The sequence below is a fragment of the Etheostoma spectabile genome, chromosome 18 (genome assembly GCF_008692095.1).
Source record: "Etheostoma spectabile isolate EspeVRDwgs_2016 chromosome 18, UIUC_Espe_1.0, whole genome shotgun sequence".
NCBI lineage: Eukaryota > Metazoa > Chordata > Actinopteri > Perciformes > Percidae > Etheostoma > Etheostoma spectabile.
Window position 1 is genome coordinate 25,018,635 of NC_045750.1, and position 15,264 is coordinate 25,033,898.

Here is a 15,264-nt window from a genome sequence, read left to right on the forward strand (position 1 = left end):
AAAATCCGGCCCGATCCGCACTCTAGTACAAATGTTCATGTTAGAGCAATCATACAGACTAGCTGCATGTATTACTTTGTATATTAATGCATTCACACTTAAAAATCAATGATAGATATGGGCAAAGACTTCTTAAAAAAAAAAAAAAAAAATGTATGTATCGACAGACTTCTCAAAACATGGTCATGAGTTTGAATTTTTGGAATGATCTATTCATAAGGCCATGCACCTTTGACTTCATAATCTCCTTCCTCTATGCTTTCTGTAAAAAAAACCTGCATCAAAGTCTTTCGTACCTTGTGCGACTCTTTTAGCCGGGGGGGAAGGTTGTCTCGTATCCTCCTCATGGCCTGCAGAGGGGGTTCGTTGAAGTAGGGGGGCTCTCCATCCACCATCTCGATCACCATGATGCCTAAAGACCAGATATCCACCTGGATAGACACGGAAACATTCATTCTGTGCACTGGAACTGAAGTCAGCATAAGAAAAACATAAGAATTTACAATTGTACATTAAACTGGGAAGTCTCCATGTGAGTGTGTTTATGTGTGTGTGTGTGTGTGTGTTTGTCGTCCTCACCTCAGTCCCATAAGGCAGTCTAGAGATGACCTCTGGTGCCATCCAGTAGGGTGTGCCCACCAGGGACTTCCTCTTGGGCACCTCTTTGGAAACTTGGGCACAAAAGCCGAAGTCTGATAGCTTGATCTGCAAACACACACATGCTGCCTTCAGGATCCACTCTCGATCGTGTAGGTGTGTGGACATACAGTTGAGACTGTATTAGTTCAGAACCTCTGTGTTTGATGTCAAGAAGTGCACTGACCCATTGTGATGAAGAGCTTTCATGGAAGACACTAATCTCCTGTATTAGTGTTTAATTAGCCTTCAATTAATCATGTCTTATCAGCTCGTTAGAAGGCATTAGGCAGGATTTAATTACTAGGGGACGAGTAGTAATTGATGATGATGAGTTTCTGGCACTGGTTGTTGACAAGTGGCACCCATGGAGAAGGTCATTGTGTGTGTGTGTGTGTGTGTGTGAGTTATACTGAATTCCCCAATGACAGGAACAAGGGTAGTAATTAATATTAATACCTGAGGTATTAGTAAGATCTCTGTTTAAATGGGGATCTCCGGGTTAAATAACATCCCAAAGGGAGGAGTGTGAATGCAAAATCTGATTTAACACATATAGAAACACACACACACACACACTCATAATGTGCGCTTACCCTGCCATCACTGGTCAGGAGAATGGAGTCGCTCTTAATGTCGCGGTGGATGACGCCCTGTGTGTGCAGGTAGGACAGAGCCCTTAGCACCGACAAACACACTGTAGCAATCTGCTCCTCGTTCATCCTGTGAGACACACACACACACACACACACACACACACACACACACGTGTCAGCATTGACAGTATAAGAGCATGTCGTACCATATTTGACATCTTGAAATGTAAGAAGAACAAAACACTTTCCATACAAATACAGTATGTATTTATATGGCTGCAGTCCTTGTATACACGTTTGACTAGTTAACACAACATGCAATATGCAACATTGAATCTGCCCAGAAATACACAAAACAATCAGATTGGAGGCTTTTTAACTTTCAATGATTTTTTAAGGTGTGCCAAAAACCCACAAACTGAAAATTTGAGAAGCATTTAGGGACTGTTGGAAAACTATAGGGTGGGATGGGGAATCATAAAAGGAGCAGGGAATTGTAATTTTTCTTTTGGCTGAGGTCAGGATAGTAGGAGTGCTGTGGAGGGTCCTTACTTTATTTAATCTTATGCTATTAACTATTATATTAAAAAGTCTTACCCTGGATTTTCTTCTTTCTCTCTATTGCAAACGTCATGTTCATATTTTAGGTTATGTCATCCTAATTAAAAACATTCAGAACTATTATTCTAATACCTTATTTTCACTTGTATTTATCAAATACATTTATTTCCATAGTTATGCATAAGAAAGTCTGTGGTAGTAGATATTTTTAATGTTTTTAATGTTTTGGCTGCACTCTGTTCTTTCTCTGTGGTGCATTGTAGGAAGGAGAAAGTAGGCTAGGTTTTAGACTTAGTAAAAAAATAATCCACTGCCTTAAATTAATTGTATTAAATCAATTTGTACACCAATTTTTAAAGAAACTACAGCAAAAGACAATATAGCCAATAGCTTAAGAAGATTTTTTTTTTTTTTTTAAGATTATATTTTGGTGTTCTCCACCTTTATTAGATAGGACAGCTAGGTGAGAAAGGGGAAGACATGCAGGAAACCACCACAGGTCAGAGTCAAACCCTGGACCTCTGCATTGAGGCATAAACCTCTATGCACATGCGTGCCTGCTCTACCACTGAGCCAATCCAGCCACTAAAGAAGATATATTATAATATTTTAAGTAACAACACATTTTTTGGGTGGTAGACATTATTACTGTTTCAGACTTTGCTGTCATTCTTTAAAGAGATTCAATTCAAAACACAGCTAAGATGGAGCAGACATCCGGTTTGAAACCCCCCCTCTGTAGCCTGCAGCGGCTGAGGCTGTGATGTGCAGAGCAGGCAGGAGGGTCCCATATGGAGAGACAGGGTGATGCAGTGCGTCTGACTGAGCTCACACAGAAACTCACAGCTCCACTGAACATTAACATCTAGACCCAGCTGGCCAGGCCGGGCCGGGCCAGGCCATGTGCTTGAGTGTGTGTGCTGTAAACTGCCATCACATACATGGACAGAAATAGAGACACGCTCATTTGCATGCATAGACCAAGGAAACACACATATTTGTTGTACATGTTCCTTCATATAGAACACACACACACACACACACACACACACACACACACACACACCTCTCTCTTCATCTCTTCATCTTAGTCTAAAAGATCCCACTGTAGAAGTAGTCACTTCAGAAAGTCAATTATAAACTTGAATTATGAGAAACAACCCCCAGGCCCCCCACCACACACACACACACACACACACACATACCAGATTGCAACAGATTTTTTGTCACACATGTATGCATTTACAATCACAAGAGATAAATTAGCCTTCTGCTAATGGAAAAACAACTGGCTAACTCAAAGTGAATGGGATGGTGTATGCAAAAAAAATTCACCTCTTACTCCCCCCCCTTACCCCACCCCCTCCAGCTGTCCACACAACACACCACCACACACACACACACCAAATGAATGCACACAATTGAACGAAACAGGATTAGTGAAATAGAAATGGTTTCACACACAAGTGAAAAACAGTTTTAATGAGCCTGACAAGGTTGTCAAGGGGAGGTGAATTACCCATGCACCTATGAACACACACACACACACACACACACACACACACACACACACACACACACACACACACGCACGCAATCCTTGTGAAGAACAGCTCATCAACAAATTCTATAGTAATCTTATAATTTAAATCTGAAAGCGATTGAAATAGTTCTGGAAGACGCCCATTCTGCCACTGCTGACTTGCTTGTGTATGTGTGTGTGTGTGTGTGTGTGTGTGTGTGTGTGTGTGTGTGAGTTTGCTGCCAACTACCCAGCGAGCTGATGAGGCTTGCACATTGCAAGGTAGGCAGCAGTTGTTTCTACAACAAAAGGCCTAACAAAAATAGCACAAAGCATTCACCTGAACAAATACGGCTGTAATTACCAAGAAAAAAAACACACTGGAATATTCTCTATATATTATCACCTTGGATATATACAATGCTTGATAATTAAATCAAGTAACTTACTTTACTAACTTTGCCTCTTTCTTTGTGTCTTTGTTCGGACTGATTATATAATACTTAATACTTAGAATTCCACAAACTGAAACAGGGAAAAGGGGCGAATTAAAGAGAGAACAAGTGTGCCAAATGATATCCTCTTTACTGAGATTTCAATTAGTACTTTTAAAAACACTTCTGTTTATTTAAACTCTCTCACACACACACCGAACACACAAACGGGCAAACATCTGTGTGGGAGAGAAGCGGTGCTCAGCCTCACCAAAGCGTGTTATTAGCATCCGACACCGCACAACACTAATGCTGACACTTCACGCAAATGACTGTAATTAAACACGAAGCACAAAGTAAGCTTAAAACAATGAGACAGCAGCTCAGGAACACGGCCACAACAGAGAAGCAATTAGGAAAAGTTGGAGAACAATACTCTTAAAACTATCAAACGCACTACTTTTACAACCCATCTGCTTGTTTCTCGGTTGTCTTGTCAAGTTTCTGATGTGTGGAGCAAATGAGGTGACTTTTGGAGCTTTTTTTTAACAACGCAGCTTTGCTTGTTAGTTACCAGTTCAACCAATGTGATGTCACCAATATCACCAGAACATCACTTGCATTTGGTCGTTCAGAAATTTCAACTTAAAAAAGTGTGATTGGTTTTGATCTTCCCATCTACAGTGCATTCCAGGAACAAAGCAAATATGCATATTATTTTCCTTTAATTCCTTAAACTGGTACGGATGCTCTTACTCTGGCATCCATCCACTGATTGACAAGCAGTTTTAGGATCTTCCTAATTGCATTTAAAGCAGGAAAAGTCTTGTCTGGCAGTTATATTTTAGAACTTTAAATGTCATACAAAATTTGCCAATGCACCAACGCACTAGTATAGTACTAGTCTTTAAGAGTAGGTTGTTTCTACTAGAAAAGATTAAGTAAACTAAATCATTATCCTTATTAAGAAGATAATGTGATTGGTTCTGAGTTGTTTCCGGGTGCTAGGACCCCGGTGTACCTGCATGCAGGTCTGGTCCTTGTCTTGGAACTCTTTCACTTCTGTATTGTGACTCTGTTTTTGACTGTATTTCTATACCCAAGAGAGGTTACCTGGTGTGAGTCACAATGTCAGTGAGTGCCCCGCCCTCAAGAAACTCCATGACAACCCACAGCTCGTCTCCCACCAGGTAGCTGTTGTACATGTCCACTACGTTCTCGTGATGGTAGTCCCTCATGATCACCACCTAAAACACAGACAGACAGAAGGAAAGGACGTTGATTATGTATTTACTCATTTAAAATTTGTTTTTGTTGGTATTGGTTCACGATACATGATACAGAGCTATCACAAACCTCGGTGTATGTATGTGTATATATATATATATAGAGTACATACTACATAGTACAACAAAACACTATTTATATTCTGTTAAAACTATATAAATAAAGTTAGACATGTAATTTTAATTATCTATTAATTGAATTTCCCTTTGTCTAATGTGAACATGTTCTGAAGGCTATAAAAGGATTACTTTCAGAAATTAATGGGATTACACAAAGCAAATTAGTTTCCAACTGAACACCCACTGCTTCACATCTGTGTTCACTGTACACACGTGCTAACATACATACATACATACAGTACATGCATTCTCTCTCTCTCACTCACACACACACACACACACACACACACACACACAGAATTGAATCAGTGCAAGTGTTATTGGTTTGATTGCCATGAATATGTGCTAAGGAAATAGAGCGAGCTACTGTATTGCTGTGGGATGTTGGGATTTATATTTATTTAAAGTATTTGGCACAAAATGAGTCATCTTTATTGATGCTATTTAAAACAGTTTCTTCTCTGCTGCTGCTTGTTTGAGCTATCAGCAATCAGCAAAACGATAGTGGATGGTGGGCATGTCGTGTTAACTCACCTACAGTAGCAGTAGAACGTCCAACACCAAGCCTCTAAATACATAAACACTCCACTAATTCTCACATGCAAAACATACAAAACCAGGCCTGCAGTAACTGTGTTGTTGTGTAAACTGTAACACCCAGGGATGATAGTCAGTGGGAAAATGGGCAGCTTTAGGTGTGAGCATGCTTGAGGTGTACTGCAGTTACGCCCTATCTCTGTCAGACTTTCACACCTCATTAAAGAGCAGCTCTCTCCTCTGCTGTTTCCTGAGGTCCATTTTCTTCACAGCCACCTGCTTGCCGCTGTGTTTCTCGCTGGCGATGCACACGATGCCTGTGGAGCCCTCGCCGATTTTGATAAAGCTGTCCAGGTATTCCCGAGGGTCGCCTGTAGGCAAACACAAACAAAGCTCAATTATTATTATTATTATTATTATTATTATTATTATGTAAGGCCTTTCAGTGTCCCTTTGTATTGTCCATTTCTCACCTGGGTTGACCACCAGTTGAAGTGCAGCTCTGAATTGCTCATGAGAGACTCTAGAGGGTTGAGTGTCGGAGCTGGAGCCCCAGGAAGGAGGCGGGTAGGCCCCTGGGGGGATGTAGGGTGATGAAGGCTGTGAGTAGGCCCCCTGTATTTAAAACAGAGTGACAGAGGAAAAGAAAGAGGCTATAAAATAGTGTTGATATATTCCTACATGAATTTTAGTTAATTTTTAGTTTAGTTTAAAGGGACCTTTGAGCTGACAATGGAATGAATCTTGACTGGTCTTGGTCTAGTTTGGTTTGTCAAATTCATGCAGCAAACACCCACTCAACTAAGTGGAAGTGACTTCCAAAGCAACATAATATGCATTAGTTTACCCTAATCTATAGCACAATCATCAATGTCCTGTGAAAACCATTGATCTCCAAAATGTCATGATTTTTGGCCTGTTTCCAGACAATTCAATGTTTTTTTTCCTGTGAGTTTATTTGCCTTAAGAAACAGAATTATTTTGTCAAATCAATGAGGAATACCCAATATTTCAGTTTCTCCAAATATGGAGATACATGGTTTAACTGGGCAGTGACGATATTGTTTTATCAAGATGTTTTATTAATATGGAGTAATCCCATTCAAATTACATTAAAATGATTGTAAGTGCATGGGCCTTAAAAAGCCTGATAGGAGCGTCTCTCAAATGTTTATCATCACACATGGAAGGGAACATAATGAACATCCTGTACCTGAGGGGTGTACGGTGGGCTGGGCTGGGAGGGGGGGTGGTGGTAGGGGGAAGGTTTGTAATGGTGAAAGACAGGAGGGTAGGGCAGGTGGGCCGGCGGGTAGCCAGGTGGCTTGATGTGGCTCTGAGGCTGCTTAAGGGGCCCCCGGGGATAGGTGTCACCACTGGTAACCTGAGGACTGCCGTCCCGTGCAGGACGCTCGTAGTCACCCTGGAAGAGAGAGGACAAGGACAAGGTTATTTGATTGGTGTTTGATCCACCAATTTCAGAAGAAGAGTAAAGTATACTTTATTAGATATATTATATAATTATATTTGTATTCACTGTAAATGTTTTTTTCACTCAGTTTTCACTGCTATATGCTATAATATTTATTATATTAGGGAGCATCACAGGATTTGGTTTGGCAGTGCCGAGGAGGCTGCCATACTTGGTCCTTGCAGGGTCTTGTATCAGTGACCCTGCGGTCAGTCTCGACTGACTGAGCTACTACCACCCCCAAGAACACTGTCCACTTACACAGGCGCTGAACTTGTGTATACTGTGTACTGTACTGTGCTGTATGCATGTAAATGCAGGGCCACACACACTGTCCAGAGTAAAAAAAAAAAGCTCTACTTCCAGGGATGTCTGCAGGTACATTAGCCCTTGACAGACCTAACAGAGGACATTTAATCCACAGGACAGGGACCATATTTTATCATTAGCACCCCACAATGCTCCTCAACTACTCCATTCATCAACCAAGAGTCCAGGGAGCATCCAGATCTGGGACACACCTCTTCCTTAGAGTGGCTTTATGTAACTTCCAGTTTGTGCTGATTCTAGCGGCCGCTTTGGACAAAAGCGTAGTGTTTTTACGACACCTGCTGTTGTAAAGGTCTTTTCTTTATGGTGCTTTATTGCCCGCGGTAGATTACTGAGTTAGCGTTGCTGTTAACCATATAGTTGTGATGAATGTTGTGCTTGGACAGAAAATCATTCATTTACAAGAGAATGCGATACAGGTGCATTGTTGCATTTCAAGTGTTGGATACAGTAACAAAGCCTACTTTGGATGTATCGGGAGCTAAACCGGGTATTACTGTCACTGTGTCACGAGCTAAAGCATTAAGAGTTTGTTGTAGCAACCATCGTCATAATAACTTAATTTAATGTAGCACATTTCATGAAACCCACAGACACTTTACATGAGTACAGGGGGACAAGTGAAGAGGCCAACACAAACAGAGACTGGAAAAAAAATGATGATGATTCTGTGATGGCCCAGCCCCAGTATCAGCCCTAACTTCTAAAATAAAAGTAAAATACAATCCTATATAAAGAAATCTCCTGCTACCCTTTATCTGGCTGGATACAACATCACAGGCGTTTCCAGTGTTTTCTGTGACCTGTCAGAAAGTGTGACTGTAGCGCCGTCGACCTGCCATGAATCATTTTGTGACTTTGCGGGGAAACACGAACCCAGGCAAAGAAATTAATAAAAACTATAGAAAAACAGTGTTCTTAACATGCTGTTAGAGGACATTTATGATCATAAAGAAGATTCAGAAGCAACTTAAAGATCCTAGAAACACCGGAGTCTCCTTTAAAGCAGGGCTGGAGCATGGAGCATGGAGCATGAAGCACACACACACACACACACACACACACACACACACACACACACACACACACACACACACACACACACACACACACACACACAGAGCTTAACTCTGAGAGAACTATTAAAAGCTCAGTTGTATGACTCAGCTGAACTGGTCTGACTCATAATAGGCCTGACCTACACACAAAAAGCTCATTGTATCTATGTACTATGTCATACTATGCCAGTTTATAGCTAATAAAAAAACTAAATAGTGGGAAATGCTGGTGGTATTTAATCCTTATTGGCATGTATAATGTAGAGTATTATGGATTGCCAGAGAAAAGTCATTTACAAAATATAAATTTGGCTTGGTTGAAGTGATGAAATCAATTTGGCATGTTCAGGTGCTAAACAGTCCCATTAACACATAACATACCAGCAGAGAAATGAAAGGGCTTCAACATGCATAAAAAGAAAGTATGTTATTTTTAAATTTTTTAAATGTAACAACAAAAAATATAATAGTGTGATTGCTAAATCTCAATAGTGCAGGGTGGACTATTCAGAATAAACAGACAGAGGTGGATCAAGCTGCCTCCCCCCTGCAGAGATTAAATTAAATTACCTTTACCACACCTCCCAAAAATGTTCTTCAACCAGCATGACTGACAGACTAATTAAAGAAACTCCTCTTGTATTTGTTTCTCTCTCTGTGCCTATCACTCGCTTTCTTTACACATACACAGAAACACACACATAGACACACACACAGGACAGGAGGAGTAGTCCTGATGTGTAGGGATGGTGTAAAATTACATGGTGTGAACTCTTTTAATCAATCACTCTCAGCCAGTTGTGGGGGGGCTGATGGGACAGTCTCATGCCCCCCTATCATTGACCGGCACTGCTGGCTGGCTGTCAGCCAGGGGTCTCCTGATCCATGTTGGTTAAACGTGCATTAATCTGAGTTTGGCAGGGTAATCAACAACCTAACTCAACTGTGAAATTGAATTCCGCGCTGGAACATCGTTCGGCCAGTTTTATGCTAAGGCTGCAGAAAGGGAAAGTGCTGCAACATCAATTTGTCACCGAGAGCTGCTGCACTGAGCGAGAGAGTGAGAGAAAAGAGAGAGGAAGGAAGACAGAGAGCGCGTGTGTGTGTGCATGTGTGTTTGGGTCTGAGTGTCTGTGTGTGGCCAAGTCTCCGTGCTGTCTGCTGTTACATCCCCACCGGCTCCCAACAGCAGGCAAAAAGAAGGATTTACTTCAGTGGTGTGAGTGGGCTGAAAGAGGGAAAGAGAAGAAAAGGAAGAGAATGCGAGAGGAGATAGAGAGGGGCGGGTTTGTTACAAGGTCCATGAGCCGAGAAGAATAGTAATTCTTAAGCTGCCAGATGACTCCGTGTTTTTTCTTTTTATTCATACCACTGCTGCAGAATCTCCAACCATCACAAGACAAATTAGGGTGCATTGATTCCTCAGCCCACTTTTCACTATGACCTATTTTCTATTTTATTTAGGATTTGACAAAACACTGCATAGAACATCATATATTAACAATACACCTTATATAGTCTGATGGAGATTATGTCTTTTAGTAGTTTAGTATTTTTGGATCATTATACAAGCTGCATCCTGTTAAATCTTTACATTCCCTTCACATACTGTACATTTCCAGGAGAGCAAATGTGCCTCCTCAAGCACGACTCTGAAAGTGGTAATAAGAAACAATATGTAAGAAAAATGACCTTCCCCTGCATCAAGCCAATCCTGCTTCCCTTGCACTCTCTGTGGCTGTTTTTCTATAAGTGGTTATTTACTGAAGCATGCAGGTTAAATGGTTTTTCATCAAGGCACCCTGGGATCTACATCAGCGAACTTAGCTTCCTTTCAGTTACTGGTCTCACTGTGTGTTAAGGAGGGATGGTGGACCTTCTACAATGGGCCTAATAGGGCACTGAATTCTTTAGACAATGATATTATATGGAGAACACCTTATAGAGTGACCAGTGTTTTTGTGACTTACCCCTGCTTGCATTTAACCTATTCTAGTATATTTTACTGTAACTAACACAGTTCTGCACAATAATATTATATAGTATAAAAGAATCACCATGAGAAAATAATACTGGAACGTGTAATGTTATATGTAATGTAACATATGGTTACATTACACAGCCACTAATTCATGGAAGATTTGTTTGCTCTTGTCTGTGGAGTCTGGAATCTCTCGAGTACCTCTCCCACTGCTCCACTGGAGCACATCGCAGGCTGCATCCCACTCTCCCAGTGCCAGCATACTTACACTGCAGGTGTTTCATACACGATGGGAAGCTAAAAGCTATGAAACATGACATTAACAGCAAGTCATGTGGCTGGACAAAAACAATCAAATTGTACCTGTACATTATTTTCTCACGTCAATAATATTTTCCTGGCTACCTGCCGAGTATAATCTAACCTAATAATTGGCCCTTTTCTCATCTTTGAGGTGCTAATCTGCAAAAATCTGTTGTTTTTTAGTGACATCTTTGATTAAGAGCACCCATGATACGAGATTGTATTGATGGCTACGATTAATATCCGTATCTAGTTTTATTCTCTACATACGGAACACAGCTTCTATGCAGATGACACACAGCTGTGTAACTGTAACCTTTGTAACACATTTAACGTGACCTAAAATTTGCCTAATAGATATTTAATTGCCATAGTAACAGCTACCTTGTTTTGTTCTTTTGACGCACCAAGCTAGTATCATACATTGTTGTTGTTGTAATCACAGTATATATTTTCGGGTTGCAATTTTTGCCTTTTTTAAAAAGAGTTCTGCACAAATTTTAACAACAAAGTTTTGTTACTCCAATTTAAGCCTCTCTTTGTTTGTTACAGTATTTAACATATATTTTATATTTAAGAAAAATATATTATATTTTAGAATTTTGTATAATGTTCTACTTTTTCTTTGAGGTTTTTGAATTTTTAGGTTATATACAATTTTATCATAATAAAAACACACAATCACTATCTAAATGTGGCGGATTGTTACAGTTTTAGTCTACTTTTGACCTCCTGATTTTAGTATTCTCATTTTCTTTCCCACTCTCTTACAGCAATGCCATTGCCTTTTACTTCTTTCTTTGTTCTCTACATTCCTTTGTGCCTCTCTTTGTCTAGTCTAGTTCTCTTTGTGTAATTCAGAGTTTTCTGGTCGATGGTCAGTGGGAGCATTAATTGATCTGTGTGCAGAGACAGTGGCTTCTGAAGAGGGGTATTTCTGTATGTTGCAGCGCCTGCCTCCTTCAGGGAAGAGAAGATTAACAGCTGACAATATCTGACAGGAAGGCCCAGAAAAATGTATACTGTAGAGCGAGAATGAGAAGCAGAAAAATAGGGAGAGAGAGAGAAAGAAAGATGACTGAATATTTGAAAGAGATTGCAGATGGATGGGAGGTTGGACTAAATGTGTGGATTCATCTGTGTAATTTTCTCTGAAATGTTTCTACAAATGTTTCTACAGGCTTGTCAGGAGTGCTGGATAGCCACTATAGCCATTTGGTATCTTATACAATATACCCTTCAGTTTAGACTAAACACTGTCAAAGTCTCTGTCACAATTATCGTCATAGATTAAAAAAAATTATAAGAAATTACTAGAATGCAATGCGTTTTTTGTGTTTTGGTTTAAGTTACCTTGGTTAAGGTCTGTGAGTTAGTGAGACTCTCCGAGAGGCGGGGGTAAGTGTAGGAGCTGTATGGGTGGGCCTGGGGAGGGTTCTTGAAAGCCCCGCTGGCTGCATAAGGGACATTTGGCTCCTGCAGTCCAGAGCCTGACCGAGATCGCTGTCTAATAGCCGGCGTGGGGCTGGTCTGCGTCACATAGGAACTCTTGGGTCGCTTTTCGTATTCGTCCCGAAGGCCGCCGTAGCTCCACTCACTATCTGGGTAGTTAATCTGCTCACTGTGTAGCGAGGCACGAGATGGCGTGCCTACGGAAGTGTCCCGGTAGTCCTGGCTGGACGAGCCACCCACAGACGCCCGATAGTAGCCGCTGGAGCCCACACCACTGCCCACCGTGGAGGCCACCTCGTCGGCTGAGCGTCCTTTGCTCTCCAAGTAGGTGTGGTAGTCCGGGGGAAGCTTGCCATAGTCTGATTTTTGGGGCATGGCGTCCGGGTAGAAGGGGCTGCGTATTGGGTACGAGTGACCATTCTGCTTGGTGAATCGATAGTGCCTCCCAACTGCCCAGTCCCCATCTATAGACAAGCTTGGCTTGCTGGGATCAAGAGAAAAGTCCCTGCTGGAGGCGTCTAGGTCACAGGAGTAGCGGGAATAGTAATGATTGAATCCATTCTCCTCCGGGGCGTTGGGATGACCACTCCCGGAGGGTCTGGAGCTGCTTCCAGCTTGGTGGGGTCCTGGTGGGCTCTCTTTACGCAGGGAGTTGGAGCGCGTTACTGAGATGTTGTCAAAATCCTCCAACAGGCCGTTGATGGAAGCATCTTTGGGTGGCCGGTTCCCTCGAACAATGGTCTACGAGAAGAACAAACACATTTACACTTAACATACAAGAGAGTCTGCTGCCTGAGAGTTTAATGAAGGTAGCCCTGATACATTGGGTTGCAGTACATTTCCATTTCAGTACATCATTCCTGGCTGAAAGCTGAATGGGATGAATTGAAATTCCTGTTTAATCAACTTCAACTAAAGACATGTCAATTTTCAGGCCGGAATTTCAATTCATGTGTATCAGGGCTTTGTGACAAGTATGAAATTAATCATCACTTGCAATAAATGAACGCCGGTATTTGTCATCGGAAAGAAGTGCAGGCATCAGTCTTCACAACCACTAGTTGTTGCGAGTTGGGATGCAGCTTGAAAATGCATGGAGATAAATGGTGGGATACCTCAGATGCTAAAAGGAAACCAGTGGAAGATTGAAGGAACTAATTCCTGCTCCATTTCCCTCACAACAGATTAGCTTAATTTTCAGTGGGCTGATCAGAATACATTAATAGTCGTGACGTTTGGTTTAGCGCTTGTAAGTTGCATGAGCACACCAGCATGCGCTCGCACACAAACACGAAGTGAGAGGAGAGAGAGGGAGAGAGAGACTGAACACACACATGCTCACATCTGCTTCAAAGCATAGGCAGCTTAAACATCAGGGGTGCTGCTTATCCCCTCCTACCTTGTGTTAAGCCCTTTACACGGATGTGTCGTGAGTCACAGGGAACTGGTGCTACAGCAGGACTCGCTGAAATACACTCTGTGCGCATGCATGATGTGCGCGCGACACGTATTGCCATTTTTCTGGTGTGGACTGTGAGGATTCACCATCACGAGAGACAAAGTTTTTATCTACCGGTCTCTCTACTACTTGGACATCACTGGAAAAGCTACATTAGAACAATAGAAACATGTTGCGTGACTGCTGAGGGCTGAGAGGAGGCTGAGTTGTTGGAGTTATTGTTTGAATAATTCTTACATAATTTCTTTGAGAGCTTTTTGTGGTGATCAAACAAAACTGAAAAACTTTTTTTTGTATACGTGACTGTTTTTGTGATGCTGTCCTTGGATTATAGGCTTTAACTAGCCACAATCACAGTTGTTTCACAAATCCTTGTGCTTTTACATCACTACTTTCCATGTACATCATGAAAGTGCCCTCATGCTTTAGGTGTATGTGCACACTGATGATTTTCATGGTCTTAGTCAGTCAACTTTCAGCTCATTATCCACATCCGTTACCCACCCACCTGTCAATGCTAACTTATGTGGCTTTCACAAGCCTGCGGAAATTCCTTGAAATTCAAAAAATGATATTCCCCAGAATAACATAAAAGGATGGGGTTTGTTAAAGCTGTAGCATTCATGGAGTACAATGAAGCTGAACGGACTAACTGTAACTCAGCATGGCTGTTCCACAGTGACAGCACAGCTGTTTATTTCCCACTGGGGCAGCCATTGCTAGAAATGTACTGCACACACTCATCACCATGGGAGGAACTTTGGATACATTGCAATAGGGTATGTGGTGTAATGATGACCTGAACTAACCATGTTGTACTTTTCTATTTTTACTTTAGAAATAAAATCCTCATTTTAATTTTGAGAAAGCTGGCAGTAGTAAACCCATTGTATTATTCACATGTATGTTTGGTGGTCTTTTCTACCTCCGAAGGTGTTTGGTGAACCTTACTCTTAGACCCGATGAATGTTACATCAGCAAGTTCTTTGACATTCTTTGACAGCACTCATGCCTTGTTGTCTGTCACATAACTGTCATACTTGTCTCCGCTGTAGTTCGTCCATGTCACATGTACTTAGGCAGTCTCAGAAAAGCTGGAATAATCATCAACTCTCAGCAACATTGTGCTGACACAAGGATTCATCTTAGCTACCTGCATCCAGTGACTGCAAACACACAGTCTTCCTCTCATCTCTCTGTCTCATGTATCTATGTGGCTCAAAGTATTACTGCCTATTATTAAGAACACTTTTTTTGTTCTTTTGTCCCATAAAAGAAGGTCTGAATTTTGCCCCAAAATACCTTTCTGACAGAGGTGTTGACTGAGAGCTCATCAGGGAAATCATATCTCCCTTACCGCCTGATGGTTCCATATTGTTTCACATTTTCAGCCATGCCTGCTGCTGCCATAAACATTTGTACATCCCCTGGAGGATACATATTAAAAGGTCCCATGATATGGTTCTCTTTGGTTGCTTTTAAATAGACCTTAGTGGTCCCCTAATACTGTATCTGAAG

General features: G+C 41.4%; 1 protein-coding gene across 6 annotated transcripts in view; it reads right to left on the bottom strand.

The window, feature by feature from the left end:
- The window catches only part of pak5 (p21 protein (Cdc42/Rac)-activated kinase 5), a 77,646-nt gene that overhangs the window by 2,932 nt on the left and 59,450 nt on the right, over positions 1–15,264 (bottom strand). For all 6 annotated transcript variants that reach the window (XM_032542982.1, XM_032542980.1, XM_032542981.1 and 3 more), the window contains 8 exons: positions 12,189–13,028; positions 6,906–7,115; positions 6,166–6,307; positions 5,909–6,063; positions 4,863–4,996; positions 1,233–1,359; positions 580–705; positions 297–431 (listed from right to left, as the gene is read on the bottom strand). In XM_032542982.1, coding sequence (XP_032398873.1) covers positions 297–431; positions 580–705; positions 1,233–1,359; positions 4,863–4,996; positions 5,909–6,063; positions 6,166–6,307; positions 6,906–7,115; positions 12,189–13,028 — 1,869 coding nt within the window. The remainder of the gene's footprint in view (positions 1–296; positions 432–579; positions 706–1,232; positions 1,360–4,862; positions 4,997–5,908; positions 6,064–6,165; positions 6,308–6,905; positions 7,116–12,188; positions 13,029–15,264) is intronic.